Source organism: Tetrao urogallus, assembly GCF_951394365.1.
Source record: "Tetrao urogallus genome assembly, chromosome: 23".
NCBI lineage: Eukaryota > Metazoa > Chordata > Aves > Galliformes > Phasianidae > Tetrao > Tetrao urogallus.
The window spans coordinates 4,329,801-4,351,483 of NC_136836.1; the positions used below are offsets into that span (position 1 = coordinate 4,329,801).

The 21,683-nt window shown below is 50.9% G+C and overlaps 2 protein-coding genes across 3 annotated transcripts in view; both read right to left on the reverse strand.

Moving 5' to 3' along the window:
• LOC306954995 (protein argonaute-1) overlaps positions 1 to 4,943 on the reverse strand; it is a gene marked incomplete at both ends in the record, with an annotated part of 45,584 nt that extends 40,641 nt beyond the window's left edge. Inside the window, one exon of the mRNA XM_079546215.1 lies at positions 4,919 to 4,943. Within this exon, the coding sequence (XP_079402341.1) occupies positions 4,919 to 4,943 (25 nt within the window). The remainder of the gene's footprint in view (positions 1 to 4,918) is intronic.
• A 6,305-nt stretch (positions 4,944 to 11,248) lies between these two features.
• LOC306954884 (protein argonaute-4) lies at positions 11,249 to 21,643 on the reverse strand (the record flags this gene model as incomplete). 2 transcript variants are annotated; one of them, XM_079546084.1, is made up of 18 exons in its annotated part: positions 11,249 to 11,357; positions 11,456 to 11,655; positions 11,882 to 11,983; positions 12,769 to 12,903; positions 13,106 to 13,421; positions 13,850 to 14,009; positions 14,591 to 14,775; positions 15,183 to 15,316; positions 15,481 to 15,609; positions 15,827 to 15,946; positions 16,025 to 16,172; positions 16,554 to 16,641; positions 16,812 to 16,946; positions 17,026 to 17,162; positions 17,536 to 17,717; positions 17,899 to 18,019; positions 18,488 to 18,653; positions 21,625 to 21,643. In XM_079546084.1, 18 exons carry the CDS (start codon positions 21,641 to 21,643, stop codon positions 11,249 to 11,251), a joined length of 2,586 nt encoding a protein of 861 aa, XP_079402210.1. The 2 variants fall into 2 exon arrangements, with proteins under 2 accessions (XP_079402210.1, XP_079402209.1); XM_079546083.1 differs by having other exon boundaries at positions 21,601 to 21,643.
• Positions 21,644 to 21,683: the final 40 nt, after the last annotated feature.

Consider the following 21,683-nt stretch of genomic DNA (forward strand, 5'->3'; position numbering starts at 1 on the left):
AGAAGAACGCGAGATCAGCAACTTAAACTCCAAATGTCCTTTTCAGTTTTGCACCTGATCTCTGCAAGATTTGCTGTGGATGAAATGCCACTGTGCCCCAGGACTCCATCAGGACTGCCCTGAGATGCACCCAGGGCCACAGGCAGAGGAGAGGAGTGGATGGGAACAACGCAGGAGGGAAGAGCTGTGCGGCACTGCAGAGGCAGTTCGTTTTCAGGAGCTGATTTGCTGATGAACTGCTCGCAGTACGATTCATGTCTCCGCATGATGAACATTTCTTGGCGATCTCCAGCACCCCGGCTACGAGATGAAATGTTTTTAAAGCAGAGGCAGCAATCAACTGCAGGTATTTGCCAGCACCGATGGAGCCTCCACCTCCCTGCTCTGCCTCTCGAGCACAAACCATGCGGCCCCTCAGGAGGTGCATGGCTCTGCTCTGCCCTCCCTTCACCTGGAGATCTCCAGATGCGTTGTGAGCATAAACCCTCACAATTAAGATTGTGAATCACAGATTAAGGAACCAACTTCAAGCAACACAAGAGCTGGCTCGGGAGTTCAACGTAAGCCACGGAATGTTGTGAATGCAGTGGAACTTCTCTGGACACCCCTGCTGGAGAGCACAGCTCCACCAAGCTGAGGGCAGCAGTGCCAAGGATGGGAAAAGCTGCTTTCTGTGCTGCATCAGAGGGTTTCATTTTGGTGACTGCAGAGGTCCTTGATCACGAGGAGCTGAAGCAGTTGCCCACCAAGCGCAGCCCCAGGCTCACTACTGCTTCACCCCTCCAGCAAAAGAAAGATGCTGGTTACTTTTCCTTTCCAAATCACCTTGAGTTCCAAGGATTTTTAAAAAGCTGTTACCTCGTAGGCTTTGCAGCTGGCACAGCAGTGCCTACCTGGGACAGAACTGTATCTGAAAGCAGAGACTGAAGGCAACACACAGCACCTGCACGCAGCTCCGTGGCCCCAGAACCGCCTCGTGGGACGGGCTCTGTGCATTTCAACAACGTGACAGAGACCCCGAAGGGAACCCGTGTGTTGGACCGATCGTTCCCCACGGCCCGGCCGTGCCACAGCGTGCTGGAGGCAGAGCGGTGCCTGACAGCGCCCCGCCAAACCCCCACACCGCCGACTTATCTGCAGAAAAAGGGCCAGCGGAGTCCCCGTTTGGTGGAAGGAGCCTCGTTAGAGCGACCCAACCACCTCCAGACACAGGGGCTTCTCCGCATACCTCGACTCTCCATGGCAAAGCCGCACAGACTCCCACTTTGTCATGTAAATGAGGGCGCCGAGGGCCAGGGGCTGCAGGGCGAGTGTTGTTCCTGCAGCACAATGCAGCCAGTGAGCGGTAGAAAATCCGCCTGCCATTATAAATTCAGCAGCCTGGGAGGAATCACAGACTTTGGCACACAAAGCCGTGCCCCGGGGACGCGGCGGGCAGGAGCGGCTGCCTCGGATGCTCGCAAGCAGCGCTGGGCAGGGATGGCAGCGAGCGCGGCGCTGCCAGGGTGAGTCGGGCTGGGGTGAGCAGCGCTGGGAGAGGCTTTGTTTCGATACGGTAACAGCCGGTGAACACAACCCGCTGACCAACAGCTGCCTGGGCCAAAGCACCGGTGGGAAGGCGTGAAATTACCATGTCATTTAAATCCCCTCCAAGGCGGCATTCAGGAGAGGGGCCGCAATGGAGCCGAGACAAAAGGAAGTTTTATCACTTCTGCGACGGCCCCTCCTGCACAACCAGCACCGCGAAGATGAAGCTGGGAAGCGGAGGAGAGCAGCAGGGCTGCCGTGTGTACGCTGGGCCCCCACACATCACGCATCCCGGCCTCATCCTGAACCGTTTTCCACCCTAAACCAACCTCACAAACCACTGCAAGTGAAAACTCCCAGCAGGAGGCACAGCAAGCAACAGCACCAGCAGGAAAGTCCACTGCTCCAAGGCCACGGTGCACAGAGAGCCAGACCTTCTGCCTTTCGAGGAGCTGAGCAAATCCCACCAGAAGCCCCGTCTGCTGTGCTGCAGGGATGCCTGTCCCACGTCAGGACAGCCCTGTGCCCCCAGTGCATCCCACAGCCCCACCTGCACCCATCCAGCAACACCAGCACCTGCCCTCCCCACGGCCAGCTCTCCCCTTGCGGTGGAATGGGCTCCAAATAATAACATCTGTCATCTGCTGCCCCTAAAGAGCCAGCCATAAATCAGCCTTTTTGTTTCTGAAAAGGCTGCACACAAAACAATGAGGTTTCTGGGTGCTTCAGGCTTTCCTTCCCTTCGTTTCTTTCCTCCCCTTTTTTAAAATGGAAGGAGTTTCCCTGTTGCTCCCTATTACCCAGTGTTAAGCGCTCTCCCAAGAGCCAAGTTGCTCCATTTGACCTCCTTAGATGCACCCCACGCTTCCAAAGCAGCAGCCCTAAGGAAGCAGTGCCAGACACCATCCCACGAAGCCAGGCTTCCAGAAGCACTCTGGATTTAATCCCTGCACACCCAGATGCCCACAGCCCCGGCACTCCGAGCACCGCCAGGTTCAAGCGCAGTTTAACTCCTAGCACTGCCTGCATCGAGCATCTCGTGTAGCAAAGTTACACCACATCAAACTCCAGCTTGGAAATCCCTGGCAACAAACCTGAAAGCATCAAGTGAGAAACCTCCCCCAGCACCGGGCCAGCTGCAGGCCTCCCTCGTGCCAACCCTGCCTGCTCCACAGTGTGCAATTCTGCAGCATGGGAGCAAACAGCCAACTCTGCATGCTGTGCTTCCCTGTTCAACTAAAAGCTGCGTTTCAGATTATAAACACTTTCCAAGGCCTTTTATGCTTTATTTTCTAGGAGTCGGTCATCTGAGATGCCCACATGCAGAAAGGGAACCTAGTGATGCTACAGCAGATCCTAACAGAACAGCAGCAACGTTTCCAACTCCATCACAGCTCTCATTAAGAGGCGAGGCTGTTTCTGTCTGCACAGCTGTTAATAAGGGCTGTGAACCAGCACAGGCACAGCTCAGTGCATCAGTGGCATGAAACCCACAAGGGCTGCCTGCTGAAGCAGCCCCACATCCACTCCTGGTCCCTCTGAAGGGGTCTGACAAACAATCTGACCCCACAACAGCCAAACTTCCTCCAAACACAGCAAGTCGGGGATCCAACCCCGGAGCAGAGGCTCACCAGGGCCAACACTTCTGCATCCCAGATTGGGAAAAACCCAACTACAGCCTTGCAGGCTGCTAACCTGGCTGTCCGCCTGCCATGTGGAGCAGCACACAGCAGCCGGCAGAGAACAGAGAGCTGGGAACGCACACATTTGTGTCTGCAGCAAAGGGCCGGGGCCTGGCAGCCAGCACTGCTCTTCAGGCTCTCCTCCACTCATCCACGACCACAGCCCCAGGGTCTCTGCTAACAGCGCCTAGAAAGGGCAGAAGATAACATCTCTCCCGTCTGTTCCAGGAGAGTTTCACAGACACTGGTGTAGCCTTTCAGGGAGAAGAAAGTGCAGCTGACAGACAAAGAAAGCCTCCAGCTCCTGGGGAAGAGGCAGGACAAAGGCGAGGACAGCTTCGCCCTCACGTGCCCACATGTGAGGGTATCTCCTGCCCGTGGGGCAGCCCCAGTGACCCCACAGTCTGGACCCTTCCCCCAAAGAGAGGTTAAAACCCACACACAGCTGTTACCGACCCCGATGCCACCCTGCTGAAAAGCAGTGCCTTTCTGCCCATTTGTCCTCCTTCCAACATCGGCCATTTCGATCATTTGTCTCCGTTCTGTTCTTTGCTAGCTTTAGAGGCGGACTACAGAAAGCATTCAGGGAGAAACCACATGTGCTCAGTCTCCAGGCAAGGTGCTGCTCCCGGCTTTGTGTCTCGGTATAATCCTGTCCTAGAAGCACCCTCATGTGATTGCACGTTTCCTGAAGATAAAGAGATCCGACAGACGGAACAGCACCGGGTTTTCTGCAAGGCTTTGCACAGGAAGACAACGGTTAAGACTACGAGCGTTCAGGAAACTTGCGAAGGATAAAGAGCGCGGAAAGTTGGGGGGAAAACCAAGTTTGGCTTCAGAGCCGCCTTCCACGCACTCCTCTGCTCCGCGTGCTCCACGATCCCGGTGCACACAGCTGGGCCGACAGCGGGCTCACAGCACGCACACGGGATGCTGAGGCACGGCGCTGGGCTGGAGCTCCCTGCCTCACACCGACCCGCGGCTGCGGAGCCGTAATGGAGCTGAGCTCCCAGCGCCACATTGGGGCAGGAAAGGACAAATCCTTACGGCAAATCCTTACGGCAAACCGAGCCCGAAGCCCAAAGCGGCGCTCCCCGCCCGGGGGCTGCGCGGCCACGGCCCTTCCCAGCGGGTTTTAATGACAGCCCGAATCCCGCAGGCCTGGATTTGAGGCCGAGCGGCGCTCCGTGCCTCCCGCACACAGCGGGGTGCGGCGCTCCGACAAAAAAAACCGGCCCCAAAGCTCCGGCAACGAGGATATCGGCATCTGCACGGCGCCGCGGGCCGCTGCCCGGGACGGACGGGACGGGACGATATGATATGATCACGATATGAGATGATTGTATGAGATGAGATGGGACGATATTATATTACTACGATATGAGATGACGAGATGATACGAGATGCGATACAGCCGGTTGTGACACGGCCCCACACGGCCCCCCGCCCGGCTCAGCTGCCAACGCGACGGCGGCGGGGCGCGCCGAGCCCGGATCGCACAGCAGCGCGGCGCCGGGAGCGCAGCGGGCCGGGCGGAGCCCCGCGGATCCCCGCGCTCGATGCCCGCGCCCCGCATCCCCCCCGCATCCCCCGTTCCGGGCCCGGGAACCGGCGCGGCCCCCCCCCCCCCCCCGCGGCCCCCGCCGTAGGCCGCGCTCCCTCCCCGCCGCACCCCGACGGAAGCGCCGCGCGGCGCCCCGCTCCCCCACCTGCTCCCGAAGGTCCCGCTTCCATCCCATCCACGCGGGCGCCGCTCCGAGCCGGGCCGCGGGCAGGGCGGGGCCGGGGCGCGGGGCCGGGGCCGGTGCCGCACCGCCGCAGCCGCCTCACGCTGCGCCCCAGCGCGCACGCGCCGCCGCCGCCCGGCCCCGCGCCCAACAAAGGCGGCGCCCCGCAGCTCCGCCGCCGCCGCCATCTTGGATCGGCCGCCGCGCTGTAACGGGCGGGAGGCGCGGAGCCGCCGGTGGCGGTGTGAGGGGCGAAGGGAACCGCGGGCGGAACCGCCGTGGCCCGAAAGGCGCCTTGGCTCCGCGCCGTCCCCGCGTGGGGCTGAGGAGCGATGGCGCGGCACGGCTCGAGTAAAGCGGCGACCCCGGGAGCGTTGGGTCAGCGCAACACAAAATCGGGTTTTTAACCTTCGTTGTTACCGTGTGAGGTCGTGGAAGGAGGCCGCAAAAATGGAAGCGTTTGCTTCACGGAACGACGCGGCCGAGGCGGCTCACGGCTCTGCGTGCGAGTCAGCGCTGCTGGAGCAGCCGGAGCTGCTCAGCGATGGGCGCAGGAGGCACGGAGTGCAGCGCTGTGCTGTGCAGTGCAATGCAGTGCTCTGCAGTGCAATACAGTGCAGTGCAATACAGTGCAGTGCAATGTGGTGCAGTGCAATGCAGTGCTCTGCAGTGCAATACAGTGCAGTGCAATACAGTGCTGTGCAATGTGGTGCAGTGCAATGCAGTGCTCTGCAGTGCAATACAGTGCAGAGCAGTGCAATGTGGTGCAGTGCAATGCAGTGCTCTGCAGTGCAATACAGTGCAGAGCAGTGCAATGTGGTGCAGTGCAATGCAGTGCCCTGCAGTGCAATACAGTGCTCTGCAGTGCAATACAGTGCAGTGCAATGTGGTGCAGTGCAATGCAGTGCTCTGCAGTGCAATACAGTGCAGTGCAATGTGGTGCAGTGCAATGCAGTGCTCTGCAGTGCAATACAGTGCAGTGCAATACAGTGCTGTGCAATGTGGTGCAGTGCAATGCAGTGCTCTGCAGTGCAATACAGTGCAGAGCAGTGCAATGTGGTGCAGTGCAGTGCCCTGCAGTGCAATACAGTGCAGTGCAATGCAGTGCTGTGCAATGTGGTGCAGTGCAATGCAGTGCAGTGCAATGTGGTGCAATGCAATGCAGTGCTGTATGGCCATGCTGCAGCCTGCCCACCTGCCAGGCCCACGCCTGGGTCCCGCAGCAGTGTCAGCACCCTGCAGCACTCGGCAGCTCTGCACGCGCTGTGGATGCTCAGGCTGCGCCTCACCTGCACTGCCGGCACCCTGCAGAGCGCAGTGAAAGCTGAACTCAAAGCAGAGCTGTTCCTGCTTGCAGCTGTCAGACTCTGAGCTCACAAACCCCGCGCTGGGAACACGGTGAGCCTGCAGTGAGGAGCACGAGGTGGGATTTGCGCACTGCTTCACCCCCAGACTTAAAGAATTGCCACCGACGCGTGGCATCGTCAAACCGGGAGCTGCAGCGCCTCCCTGAGCAGCAGGGGCAGCTGACGAGGCCAGGCTGGATGCGGCTCTGCTGCTTGGTGACCCTGCCCACAGCAGGGGGTCGAAACCAGATGGTCTTTGAGGTCTTTTTCAAGCCAGGCCGTTCTGTGGTTCTACGAAGGAGAATGTGATGAAGGGAGAGGAGGTCTCTGCCCATCTGAACCCTCACTAACCACAGGCTGCAGCCCAGTGCCTCCTCAGCTTCTTCACTGTCCCTCGGCTGCTGGACGTTTCCATTTCCTTCCCAGCTCAACCTTAAAGGCATTCTGTAGCTGCAGCCCCGCTCTTAACCTGCGACTCATCTTGGAAAGGCAGTAGGGATGAAGCTGTCCCCTATTTCTGAACTGCTTGCGTTTGCCTGAAGGTGAACAATCTCAGTGCTGAAATTCAACCCTGCTGCGAGAAAAGGAAATAAATGGAGGGGGAAGTGCAGATTTGCTGCAGATGAAGGTTATTTTAAGCGCTGACGTGGCCCCGCTTCATTTAGAGCTGTCATTTCATCCTCAGCCAAAAGCTTGCTTTGTCCTCACCGAAACAGTTGTGAGTTTTCTGAAGAAACAACAAACCCTCACCTGAAATAGAAAAGATGAAGAAGGAAGCAGCTCTTTCCTTTGCTCGTTTGGGACTCTGGACGTGGCGTAATTCCTCCAGGTACATGGACTCTTCTGACACTGCATTTTCTCCAGGCATCATTATAGCATTCCTGCAGCCACTCAAAACTTCATCCACTCTGAACATCTCCTCTCTGATCAGCACAGCTTCAGGAAACTGAATTCAGATCCTCCTTTCGTGCAGCTGCAGGTGTGACCCATGTCTGCTTCTACTGCTTGCCACATCCCAGCACATCACAAGTAAGATTTTTGTGTGCACAACACGCACGAGTTGGAATTCCAAGCTAAATAATGTCAGACATTTGCTTACAGGCACAGCTATGGGTTGCTCACTGAACACTGCGGTTATTGAACAGAAAGGAAAAGCAACACTTGGCACAGGAATGCCCATTTCTTTTTTCTTTTTATTTTTCATTTTATCATGGGACACATGAACACAAAATATCCCTGCAGGCTAAAAAAAAAAAATAATAATAATAATAATACATTGCAAATTGTACACAACCAGCATCTCATCGCAACATGGGGCCGCTATCCCACCCAGAACAGCTTCAAAGGAGTACCTCGTATTGCTATAGACAAACACCCAGCCCAAAGTTAATAAAATACCAGTTTGAACATTACGAGTCTAACAATATAGAAACGAAAAGTACATCGTAGGTCAAAAGGAACAAATGCAAACATTTTACACTGAAGTTTCAGCCTCTAGACATAGAAATATGAAAACGCCAATAGCAAGGTATAAGAAAACCTGTAAGTGATATCACAAGATCTTTCCTCAAATGCACAAGGAAAAAACCTTGCAGTTGAAACAGTATTGATACAATGCCCTCCAAAGCCCGCCTTCTTAAAATGAAAGCAGAGCTTACTCCCTTGCTATTGAGCAAGAAAAATCCTACAGCACATCCACAAAGGTAGTTTGGGGGTAGGTTCTGTTGAACGCCATCTGAACAAACGTGCCTTCACCAAGTGAAGAGCAAAGCTGTTGGTACAGGGTGAACAACTCTGACACTGCGCCTGGACAAGGGAAGCGCTGCAGGAAGCAACGTGCCTGATGTCAGCACCTCTGAATGCCCTCTGGATGCAGCTCACAGCAACGAGGGAGAAGCCAGGCTGTAGGAATGGTGCAGACAGGCTAACGAGCGACTGCCAGAGCTTGTTCAGAATTCAGCTGTTCACAAAGCAAGCAGAACTGGTTTCAACATGGGATTTCTGCCTCCCCCCCCCCCCCTTTTTTTTTTTTTTTTGTATTAAATATCAACCATCCCCTTCCCCAACTCTTTAAACTTTGCTACATTTAAAATCCTCCACACCACATAGCTAAACAGTGGCCAACAGGCTTTATTTATAAAAAGAACAAAAACGAAACAAAAACACCTTAAAACTACACCTACAGAATGCACATCTTCCCATTGATTGACACATGCATCACAACTCAGATCACCAAGCCCAACCTCCAGACTCAGCTTTCAGACCTGCATAGGACAGTATTGCCAAACTTGGATCTCATCACCAAGCAGCAGTCCTGAACTTCAGCGCTCCCTGCTCCAAGTGACAGCACTGCACCCTTAGCAGAATCCTTTTGTCTTTTCCTTTTCTTTGCAGGGGTGTTTTAACACCAGGCTGAGTTTGGCTTCTCGCTGTGCTTCCCAAGGCCAGCTGAGATCTGACACAGCATCACAGAACGGTTGGGTTGGATGGGGCCTTCGGGCCCCCCAGCCCCCACCCCTGCCACGGGCCGCTGCCCCCAGCTCAGGCTGCCCAGGGCCCCCATCCACAGCACCTCCAGGGATGGGAATCCCCAGCAACCTGCACTGCCTGAGCTCAAACGCCCAGTGCAGTCACAGGCAAACAGAAGAGAGGCTCTCGCTTGGCTCCATCCGAACTGGGAGCGCTTGGCACTGGACAACAAACCACCTGGTGGTAAAACTCCATACACCTCACGCACCCTCGATGAAACCAGCCCCCTTCCTGCCTAGTGCACAAACCCAAACAGCCGTCTTTGATCCTAGAACTCAAAAAGGGCGCTCAGCTTCTTTCCAAGGTGCCAAAGTTCTCCACGTGTGTTGGGTCAGTCAGAGTTCATTCCAAAAAAGGGGGTTTTTTTTTGGTATTCTCCCTGAACGAGTACTGAGAAAGCAGCCATCTAGCTGGAGCAGCGGTCAGTCTCCCACCCACATGTCCTGATTTTATTACACAAGTGAGGTATTCTTTAAAAATAAAAGCAAAAAACAAACAAAAAATGCATCTTTTTCCAACCTAAACTCATTGACTACACGTGCCAGGAGCAGAGTTTGCTTCAGTCCCATATGAACAGAAAAGAAGTTTAAACTTAATTGAATGAGACATCCTATCTGAAAGAAGGTTACAGAACCGTTTGAAGACTACGTTCAGTGTACTGTGGTACAACTGAAGAACAACCAGCATTTAGAAATGTAAACTTCCATTTATTTACAAGCTTAAAGACCGAAGGAAACAGCATTTCCTATTGCTGATCTGAGGGGCCGGTTCCTCAGCTTTGGAACAGCAGACAACTTAGCAGCAAACCCCACGCAAGCATCAGAGACCACAGTGCAATGGCTGGGCTTCTCACACTGCGATCCAAGGAGCGGCGCCAGCTCTACTCAGCTTAGGAGCACGCTGTTAATCTGTGCTAATTAACGCTAATTAACGCTGAAGAGGAACCTACTCTTCACGCTCTACCTTTACGGATCCCAAAGGCAAAACCAAGCCCCTCTTCTTCACGACACACTGCAGCTGAGCAAAGCCAAGCAGATTTTACAACCCTAATTTCTACAGGCTGGGACGGAAGCGGAATAACGAGACTTGGGGTGATTAATCGTGCTGCTGAATGCAGTTGTGTGTGCAACCTAGAATCCCAGGGGAAGAAGTTTAAAATGCTGGTACGAGTCCTCAGGTTGCCTGTCACACAACACGGCGCACTGCCCAGGTTGGCGAGCCTTTCCTACGCGTAACACCCAGCTCCAAACCTACACAAAAAGCTGCGGACAGGACACCAACAGTGGATATAAAGCAGTTCAAAAGAACTCTTCAAGGAAAACAAAAGCATGGAAGTGCGTCTTTTCTCATCAGTTTTCAGAATCTGCCAAATTGTGTGCTCAGAAAACGACACGAGAACGTGGGGTCACTCATGCACAACCCTCAGCTAGAAAATTACACCGGTGGGGGGGGGGGGGGGGGGGCTTAGAAAACAAATATTTATTGCCAAAGTTCGACCTCCTACGAGAAAAAAGTGTTAAAATCACTTTGATTTATCAAACCACACAGCAGCATAAAGTGGGCACTTTTGTAAAAGTCTGCAAAATATCTAAAAGCTAATTTTTTTTTTTGCTTTTTTTTTTTTTTTCTCTTTTTTTTTTTTTTGCTTTTTTTTTTTTTTAAATCCTTTTTTTTGTTGTTGTTGTTTTTTTAGAGGGGAGAAAACGATGGTTCAGTGTTTGTTATGAGACCAGGGCAGTGTTACTGGTAGCCGTTACAATGAAAACCTGCTGACAGGCATCACCACCTGGGTACGTCACACATTCACAGAGCAGGAACCACCGGTCTGGACTGGCAGAATAGTGCAATTGCTTTGCAGCCCGAGTCTGCAGGTTAAAAAGGTCATTAGTAAAACCGACGAAAACTGCAAGACCTGTGAAAGTTACGTCTGTTAAAAGGCATTTACAGTAGTGAAGTCTAAAATCTCCATTAAAAAAATCTATGGCCCCACACAAGAGAACAATGACATCGAACTGGAGGAGTTTCGCCATACTACGCAGTCACTAAGCAGCGCGTGAGGACGGAGAATCAGTCGTCACCATCAACTCATGGGGTGAGAAGGGAACCTAAAGACCATCGCTAGCAAAATATTCCATAGAAACCTTTCGTGCCAAGTCCTTTAAAAACGGGGTGATCGGCCTTTTGCGCTTTGAGGTAAAAATTCAGTCCAATGCATCAGAAAAGACAGTCTGTGAATTTCTATTACGTAAAAGAACGGAACGAATGGCTCAATTGTGTCGGTGCATCAGACATTGTTTGCAGTCCAGATTCAGTGCGACCGTTCAGAGCTGCTGGTAGTGGGCAGTCTGAAAGAAAGGGCCCTAGCTAGAGCAGTAGGCATTGAAAACACGTCAGGACTGAACGAGTTGTTGGCTTTGCCTCATCTTCCCAAACGCCCTCAAGCAAAATACATGGTATGTTGAGTATCGTGGTGGATCTGCACTGCCTTTGCCAGAGCCTGAGGATCACGGCCATTGCTCTGTCCTGACACGTGGCTGCCTTCAGCACTGTAAAAATGCAGACACATACAGAGAACCGTGAGCAGCTGAGCCTGTGATTCAGGTCCACTGTCTGGCTACCGAGACGGCGAGGTGCAGCCCCTTACCTGTCGTGATCCTTGTCCACAAGATGGTACCTAGCCCTAAATGCCACCAGTCTGGCATAGTATGCAGGTGCTGGAATAGAGACTGATCGCGTACAGCGCACGTACGTGTGACACAGCTGATAGGTCAGCAGCTGTAGCTCATCTGCAGTGAAACAGTTGTCATCCCACAGGACCTGGTAGTGCGAGGGCCGGCTGGTTCCCTGTGGAGAAGAGATGACAGTTCAGCCAGAGAGCACCAGCAAAATCACAGGAGGTATCTGGACGCTGCTCCTTCTAGCAGTAATTAAGTGCAAGCGCCAAGCAGGCACTCACTGAACTGCTGCAACTCTACATGTGCCAAACTAGAAATGAAAGCAACATCAACTCATCAGGACAGCAGTCAGGATTCAGCCCCACAGCCTGAGCACAGCAGAGCTGCAGCATTACCTGAATTCCCGCGTGGCTGCAGAGGTAAAAGTCAAATTCAGAGGGATGCGTGATGGTGCTGTCCACAGTGGTGCCCGCTGGTACGTTGCCACTCTTACCCACCTAATGTGGAAAGTTCATTATTAGCCCGTGGGTTTTTCGGTTGGTTGGTTTTTTTTTTTTCCTTCCTTAAGAAGTGATCCAAAAATACCTCCTCAGGTAGGTGCTACTCACAGCTGGCTGAGAATTTATAGCTGAAAGATGTGGGGAAATTTAGGTAACTTACATAGGAGGAATGAAAATGTTCTCTGTGGGTTCATTGTTAGGAACTTCGCCAAATCCAGTTGGTGCACGACCAGAGAAAAATGAAATTCTTGCCAGCACCATTAAAATTGCAGAGTGGAATAAAGTATTTTAGAATATGAAAAGATGCAGGCTTTCTGAAACAGGCTTCACGCCCTTGTTTGCAATCACACCCCACAGATGCATCTTCTTCTAGCAAACACAAGATGAAGACATTTCCTAAAAAAGGTTCCTTAGTTGGCTCATGGATTTGTGACACAGGCAAACCTTACAGATGCATCTAAAACAGGACAGACAACTGACTGAGCAATGAGCTCGTGTTGGGAATCAAAAGACTACAAAAATCAGGTTACAGCTCCAGAGATACTGAGTGTGCTCACTCCAAAAGGGGCTGGGAACAAACTGTCTGATGTGGAGCAGTAAAAAGCAGGAGGAACCAGCTATTTTGGTCTCACAGAAAAGCCTGCTCCAGCACAGAACTGCTTCTGTTTGTACAAATCAGTTCACTGCCAGTGGGTGAGATGGATTCCACCCCATCAGCCAAACAGCTACGTTCCCATTCACATCCCCATCACCTCCTTACTGAAGAACCCAACAATACTTGCCCTTTCAGTTTTGTCAGCACAGAACAGCCTGGTGTGATGCCTTTTCTGCACAACAATGTAGGTTATTCCTGGTCTGTAGTCTTCTTCCAAACTAATACAGGCCTTTCGGATTGCTATAAGTTCTGGCCAAGCTACCTGGACACAGAAGATGTAACAATTAGTACACGCAGTATTTTTCCTTCCAGATATAAATGCCACTTCACACGGAGCACAATCAGCCAAGATAACTTTAACTTCTGTCTAGGCAGGAAAACAAAACGTAACTGCAAACTGCATCCCACACATGCAGCATCAAGGCCAACCCCTTCACAGGCACCGAGAAATCATCAGACAGTACCTGCTTCATCTGCCCTTCTGACACTCCTCCTCTGTAGTAAATGATTCTCGTCGGCTTGAAACGCGTGGACTTGTAGAACTGTATCAGCAGCTCCCGCACCATGTTTGTCAGGTCCTGGATCACCTCCTGGCTGTACAGCAGCTCCTGCGAGGTCTCCTGACGGGAGGTCTGCACCCGCACCGTGGCGCAGTACCGGCTGGGATGGCCGTCCATGCTGCCCACCACAGCAGCTATGGAAGGCTTCTTTCCATCCCCAGCAGGAGGGTGAGTGACATCTGCTCCCAGGAAGATCACGGGCTGCTGGAACACTGAGGGCCTGTTTGATACGATTGGGGTTTATTTAATAATAACGTAAAGAAGGGGGATGAGGAAGGAGAAAAAGACAACCAAGGAAGGCATATCCAAGAACCATTCCAGGTCTTTAAAGATGAAGGTGTCTGCCTCAATCTATTCCAGACAAAACAGAATGCGAAAGCAAAAAAAGAAGGATCAAAGGCAGACAAACTCACAAGCATTTACCACACCTCAACGTCTCACTCCTCTTCCAGTTTGGAAGGAAATACAGTATGGCCATGGAAGTGGTGAGAGAAAAACGCAGACTGAAGGTAGGAAAAGGCAAGAAAATGCCCTCTTCAGTCTGCAGGTATTTCTAATGTACTCATTATTTTGAAAGGCAGCAAAACAGACTGCCAGAATTTTGTTTGATAATTCAGACTTCAAGGAAAGCACTAAATCTCATCTTACCTTTGATGAGGTACGAGCACATTGTTGATTCCTCCGAGCTTTGCATTTATTTTCAGACACAGGTTGGACAGCGTTTGTGGTGAGGTTTTCACCACGTTCTTTACCTGAACGCACTGAGTGGCCATGCCAAGAAGAGTGTCACCAACCCGCTTTACTTCAGCTGGGACAGAAAACAGGACAATGGATCCAGTTACACGAAGCCATCAGTTCCACCATTTTCCTCTTATTTTTCCCCAGGTGTCACATTGGGTCAAACCCTTAAGGGCTCGCTGACAAAGTCTCAGCCTGCTCTTCAGGAATGCACAAGCACTTTGTACCGTTCCAAAGGGCGTGTGGTGAGAGGACAAGGGAAAACGGTTTCAGATTTAAAGAGGGGAGATTTAGGTTGGATACGAGGAAGGTTCTCCTATGCTGAGTGTGGTGAGGCACTGGAGCACGCTGCCCAGAGGTGTGGTGGACGCCCTGCCCCGGGGACGTTCAGGGCCATGGTCTGAGCAACCTGACTGAACTATGGATGCTGCTGCTCACTGCAGGGGAGCTGGACCTTCAAAGGTCTCTTCCAACTCTAAACTACTGATTCAACCCCACTGAGGACTGATAATCCAATCTCCAAAATACAATTAGAGCATTGTATATACAATACAAAAGGCATTGCCTGCTTTGTCTCCCTCCTACCAATGAATGCATGATGAGATGCCCGCTTGCCACGCAACTCCTTGACACTTCACAGCTTCTACATACCATACACGGGTGTCTTGCCGGGTAGAATCACCACGATCAGCTGCAGGCCAACATAAGTCAGTTTTAGATGTTTAAACATGGGCTCCACACTGTCTGCACCCTGGGCATATTTACAGAAACAGGGCTGGCCCTGGATCGGCATCCCTGCGTCCTTGGAGATCTTACGCAGCTGGTCTGTAAAACTCCTGTGAATAAAACACAAGTGGATGCAGCCGGGTCTTTTCACCACCTTCCACTTTCCTGTTAATTCTACTAATCACATTCTATCAATTACAAGTAGTTCAGATTTCAGAATAAAAGATCACCATCAGTTCTCTGTTAAAACAGCATTAGACAAAATCTGAATGCAGTCTCCACAACCTGAAATGTAACCTCAGTGGTAAGGGAATTGCTGCTCTCCTGGCCAGCCAATTCAGTTATGAACTTTGTTTAAGCCTCCTCCCAAGCAGCACACATTTAAGGCGCTGCAGAACTATCATCTCCTCTTTTTACTGTTAGATGCATCATTAACTTACACTGCATATCATCTTTCAAAAATATGAGGAAAATAAACCCTGAAACAGGTATCCTGAATAAAGAGGAAAATACTTACTTTAGTAAGTCTTCCCTGCATTGTTTTTGAGGAGCAAAACAGGCAACAGCCCAAACTTTAATCTCAATGCCAGCATAGAACTGTTTCCCTCTCATGTCCCACACACCTTGGTTTGGTGTGGCCACAGTCTTGTTCTAGGTAAAAACCAAAGGCAAATTAAAAATAAAATGCTGCCTGGTTTTGTCTACAGCCAACCAGAGTTCATACAAAAGCAGTCCTTGTGAGAAGATAACATGGAACCTTTAATGAATTTCAGCACCCTCAGAACAAGGTATTTCACAAGACCTGGAAGACTCACCCTGCCTCCATATTGCAGCATTGGCGCTGGCAAAACTCTGCCTGTCAACTCAGTCATTTCATTATGGACAACAATACCAAACTCCTTCAGATATGGATCAGGTCCACCAACCATACTGTTACTTTTCACCTGGTGACAAGAGAAGTATCTGTGTAACTGCACCTAGCGTTTCAGCTGGCTCTGTCTTCTTTGCAACAGCTTTTCTGTTTAAAAGGATTTACTTTACAGAAGTCAGAGTTTTTGATCTTCTGCAATTCTGGGCTCATCTGGTTATCATTACATATGCACCAGTGCTTCTCAAAGTCACGCTCACAGACGCAGGCTGTCAGCTCAAAGCTGCACTTACGAGTCTGCTGATTTCTTCCTGCCGGTCCGGCGCCGATCTCGCAGTCGCTTTTATCATGGTTGATGTCTGATTGTCTGTGAGCTTCTTGATGCACCTCTGGCCTGCCACGATGTTACACACCTGCACAGGAACAGTGGAAAGTGGCACCACAGCATTTAACAAAGGACAACACAATGCAAGAGCAAGTCAGGTCCTCACCTCAAGCGGTAGGTATGTGTGTTTCTGCTCCTGTCCTACTTGCAGACAGGGAAGATGAGGATATTTTAGCTGCAGACTGTACTTCTGCTTAAAATACTGAGCTACTGTACACTCCATAGCCTGCCCGTTTTCCAACTGCAGGGGAAACCTACAAAGGATATTTGCTCTGGTTAGTTTGTTGTTGTTGTTTCAGATCTTGAAAGGGGAAAAGAAGAGCGGAAAGTTAATCCAGAGTAGAAATGCTTAAAACAATTATTTTCCTTAGCTTCTGGATTTCTCCTTAATGATAGCATTTCAATCCATCAGAGCTATTTATAAAGTTATAGCCTTTGACAACTCTTCTATTTTCTTGTTCTGATGGAAATAAAGCAGGTGCCTAAATCCACATTACTTCTCTGTCCTGTTAAGGCTGAACGCACTTTCAAATCCACACAGCTCTTTCCCCTTCAGAATCAACTTTTCTTGTACAAATAACAAATCAAAACGATCCAAGATCTTAAAACTCATCACAAAGTGCTGGCATACTTACGTCTGATGACTGGCTGGTCGACGAGTAACATTGCAAACTCGGTATTTTCTCTTCATCTGGCCACAGTGAGTAACCTCTACTTTCAGACCTGGAAACCCAAAATAAAAATCACCTAAATAGAATCAGACATGGGAATCACCTTTGGGAAAGATGAGAGCAAACAGGAAAGGTCAACTTCCCAAGTGCCTCGTAAATTCTCACAACAACAACAATAAATTGACAGCATTTCAATGCAGTGGCTTTAGAACAAGCCTTTACCTCTGATTTCTTTGGTAAACTTGACACGCTGGGAGTCTGTCAGAGGCTTGGTTTGTTCATTGATGTTCTGAATGTCCAAGACCTCACACATGAACTCAATGATAGGCTGAGCACGATAGAAAGCAGTTGCTGATACTACAATAAAAGAAGAGGGTATTTAATTCAGAAGCAGCACAAACTCCATTACACTAATGAGACTCAACTGCCTACATACCATCAATGTTGAGCATCATGTTCCACATGGCAGGTCTGACAGACTGGTGGAAGCCAAACCAGACCTCCCTGCCACCCCCCAGTGGGTGGTAATAGCCTTCAGGGGGGGAGAAGAAGGAGCGACCCACAGGAGTATACCTGAAAAAGGAAATAATTCATTTGAGCATCCCTTTCCCACAGACTTTCCTCAAGTTGGGTGTTTGAGACACGCTTCTGTGGCACACCAGAACTTTAGAGCTAACTCGTGGCAAGCATATAAAACCCGAGCAGAGCAGTTGGAAAGCCTATAGCAAATTCCAGTTGGAAACACGACCAGCAGATACAAGTCTTGAGTTCAGATCAAATATCCCTATTCTAGTGCAGATTTGTAATGCAGGCGTTGAATTACACAACAGCTTCCCTCAACCCTTCTGCAGTACGAAGGGGCAACAGCAGAGCAGCAGCAGGTAGCTAACAGAAATGTAAGACAGAGACAAGACTGACCAGTTCTGCAGACACCTCCAGTACCCACCTCATGGAGGGAAGGTGCCGGGTAATTACATCCAGGGCCTGCACAGAATCCTCAGGAACTTCGTTCAAATGCCCTGCCAGAGCTTCCAACAGCAACTGAAGGCTGACGACTGACACCCACTGAATGGACACTTTAAAAGTCTGGTCCTTCCCCTCTCCTGGAAGCGTCACCTCCATATCCACCTTCCAGATAAAGCCAAGCAGAAGCTTTTGTTAAGGACTGCAGCAGACTTCCATAACATTACATTACACTGCTAAACAACGTTGTAACAACACCACCACCACCCACTGCCAATAAAAACACTTCCAATGGCACCCTGGCAGTTTCCTGCACAAGGTTTGAGCTGCTCACAGTAACACTCACTCTGTCCCTGCCGATGGGTAACGGGTGTGCAGTGTACATGTTCCTCTTCCCATCGTATCCAGGCTGCCGGTCACCAAATATCTGCATCTTGAAGTGCCTCACCATAGTATCCACCACCTCCCTGCAGAGGGATGTAGCAGGTTAGGTCGGAGAACAGGAAAATCCAGCAATGGTCTGATGTGGTTTCAAATGCCTTTTCTATGTTTTCATAACGGATCAAGGTAGGAGAAGTTACAATGCACCAAAACACACTGTTAGTCTCTGCTGCTGACTGTTGTAAGTCATCTCCAGGTTCAGACACTGAAGTGTCAATATAAATATGCAAGGCACTTGTCCGAACTCTCTGATGTCAGAAAAGATGCACACAGTACAGGCAGCGCCATCCGAAGAACTGTTCACCTACAGGAGCAAATACAAGCATCTGCCCTGGGGTGAGCTGGGGTGCTCTTCACTGGGGCTCCACTGACAGGCACCAACACCTAAAACACTCCTATCAACGTATGAGCAGAACTCCCTCACCTCAGCTGCTAACAGACATCTCTGTATAACAGATGACACAACTGTGTCATGACCATGAAGCAGATCCTACCTGTTCACTCTTCGGGGTCGTTTTTCTGGTTTGATATCCACGTCATAGTGATAAACGTCGATCTTAGGGATCTGCACCTGGAAATGGTTGGCCAGGAGGCGGATGGGCTTCCCAACAGTTCCCAGGCCTGGGCGACGGGGGGGCTGGAAAAGGCTTGTTGGGGGCCCTGCAAAGTCAAATACAGAAGAGAACTATCACTCAGTGCAGCATCTTTTCAGGTGTATTCAGCTGACGTCCTTCTGGCACGGTGGAAAGGAACCTTAAAGAGCTCCTCCACCTGCAGATGGAGCATTCCAAGCGGCCCACGGCCTCCCAGCAGCTCTCAACTTCCAAGTGAAAAACGTGCTCCCTAAAGCACATGTGTGTAGGTTAATGCCACAATTCACTCTCTGAATTGTAGTGACATTTATCCAAAACTGTGGTTTATGAACTCGACAGAGTCCCCAGATGGAACGTACACATTTATATATTATCTATTCTTATATAAGGAAAGATAACTGTACTACTAACATCATTTCTAGAACCAGCCAAAAGCCACACCTTTTCATTATGGGCTTAAACTTCAGATGAAATACATTCCCAATTTCTACCTGAAAGTTGCTGTAATCTAGAAATGAGTAAGGTAGATCTTTTACTCTAATCCAAACTTAAGACATATCTCCACATTGGATCCAGGCTAAAAAACCAGTTGGGTTGTTTCCCTCACATCATGAACACATCGCTTCTATTAACAATGAAACACTTCTCCCCTGGAGCAGAATTCCACCCGATTGCAAGTTCTAACACAATGAAAGGAATGAGGTATGGCTTAGGCTTTCTTCTGAAGAGCAATGGAGCAAGCATACAGACAGGTACAGACTCCTAACACGTGTGGAGAAGGTAATTTATTTGGGCAAAGGTAATTTGGGCTGCAGAAGGAGTTCAAAGGAAGAAATCAGGAGAGGCTTAAAAAGGCACTCCCTGCAAGCTGGTCACTGGGTAAGGCTTCAGGTAAATTCCTCGAAGTGTTAAGATCTGAGATACCATATTAACAAGATTAAACACTTTCTGTTGTTGTTCAATCTATCACAACCCACACTGCATTTAAAGCAGAGTTGATCTTTTCATGGCTTTTGTCTGTATCTGCCAGCACGCAGCGTGATCAGTGTTTCTTCCCTCTGTTCTTGAGCAGCAAAGCAGAGTAAAAGAGCAGCAATGAAGTAACAATAAAACTAAGGGCAAGTTCAGTATCAAAAGTGTCAAGCTGCCAGTATCCATTTAAATCAAGGGCTCAGAGCTTATACCAGAAGAGAAGAGAAGCAGATAAGCCGTAGGAGGATGAAACTCATATTTGGGTACACCTCAGTGTGCAACAATAAGCTTAACACAATCCTGAACTAAAGCTAAGACCAAATGAAAGGAGCCTCCTGCACTCGGGTTTATAAGCCAAGCGATGGCCATCACACTGAAATTCCACCCGAGGGCACCGACCTCAGAACGGCTGGCAGCAGAATGGCTCAGAGCAGCTGGAGCCCACTGACACATCCGTGCCAAAGCTGCTGCAGCACTGTGGCTGTTTGGGTGCAGACGTCCCACACGATGCATTGCTGCCTCTGCACCTGCATAAGTAATTGCCACCAGGCCAGGAGCACAGTTGAACTGCTCACAGGGAGCAGTCAGCACCTCAAAAAGCTACAGCTATCTCGACAAGTGTGAATCATCAAGGGCAATCAAAGTTTGCAGTGCTTATTTGGATACGGGAGAGATGATCCATTAATCCTGCGCTAATTAGCCTGAAGTAAGTGCAAGCACTGACCTCCCACAAGAGATTAAATGACAACTATATTTACCCATTTTCCTGCCTCGTATTGACAAGTTCTGCAGGCAGACGTGGCTGTCAGGAGGTCAGCACTGACGAAAGGAAGTGCAACCTTCTCCTTTCTAGAGTTACTTCTCAAAGGATTCTGGAGAATAAGCTAAAAGCCTCCTTGCAGACCACCCTGATTTTATTGGGATTTCTGCCCCATCAGCCTGATGAGGTTCATACGCACTATTTCTCTTCATTTCTTCCACTGTGTGACATTTACAGGCTCTGACACCTCAAGATGTTACTTCAGACAGGAAGTACTCTACAGAGCCAAAAGAGGATCCTGCAGAGCAGGCAGCTGGTGTGGACACACTGCATGGTGCAGCTGCAGAGCAGACTGTCAGAAACCTCCGCTATCTTAACAGCAGAGTTCAGAGTGGCAGGGCTCTGCTTTGCAGGGGGTTGGACTCGATGGTCTCTGGAGGTCCTTCCTAACCCCTACAATTATCATAGAATGGCCTGGGTTGCAAAGGAGCACAGTGCTCATCCAGTTCCAACCCCCTGCTGTGTGCAGGTCACCAACCAGCAGACCAGGCTGCCCAGAGTCGCATCCAGCCTGGCCTTGAATGCCTGCAGGGATGGGGCATCCACAGCCTCTTTGGGCAACCTGTGCCAGTGCCTCACCACCCTCTGGGTGAAAAACTTCCTCCTAATATCCAACCTAAACCTCCTCTGTCTCAGTTTAAAGCCATTCCCCCTTGTCCTATCACCATCCACCCTTACAAACAGCTGTTCCCCTCCCGTTTATCTGCTCCCTTCAAGTACTGGATGGCCACCACGAGGTCTCCCCGGAGCCTTCTCAGCTCTACGCTAAACAAGCCCAGTTCCCTCGGTGTCAATAAACGTTTCATATTTCAACGAAATTAACAATCACCCCAATAACTGCACCAAGATAAGTCACACGTCAGTAAAGAAACACAAGCGGGAAAACACCGCATGCAGAACAGCACCAGCGTTCAGCCAAAGGCTGCGGACCGACACAACACCCGGCACGGCCCACCTCAGCCTCACAGCCGCCCACCCCCAAGGACGCGCCGCGCCCCACTGACAGCTCAGCCCCGCAAACTTCCCGCGGACTTGGCGGCCCGTTCCACGCCGATCCTTTCCGTTCGCAGCGCTCCCTGCGCTCCCCGCGGCCCAGCGGCCTGCAGCGGCTCCGGGGCCCGGCCGCGCCGGCGCAGCCACCGTCCGAGCGGCACCGTGCCGCGGCCTCCGCTTCCTTCTCCTCGTCCCCGCGCTCGCACGGCCCCGCCGGGCCTCGTTCAACCCCCGCCCCGCCCGCGTCTCTCACCGGGTCCCAGTGCTTCCATGGCGGCGGTGGCGGCGGCCTCGCTGCGGTCTCCCCCGGCC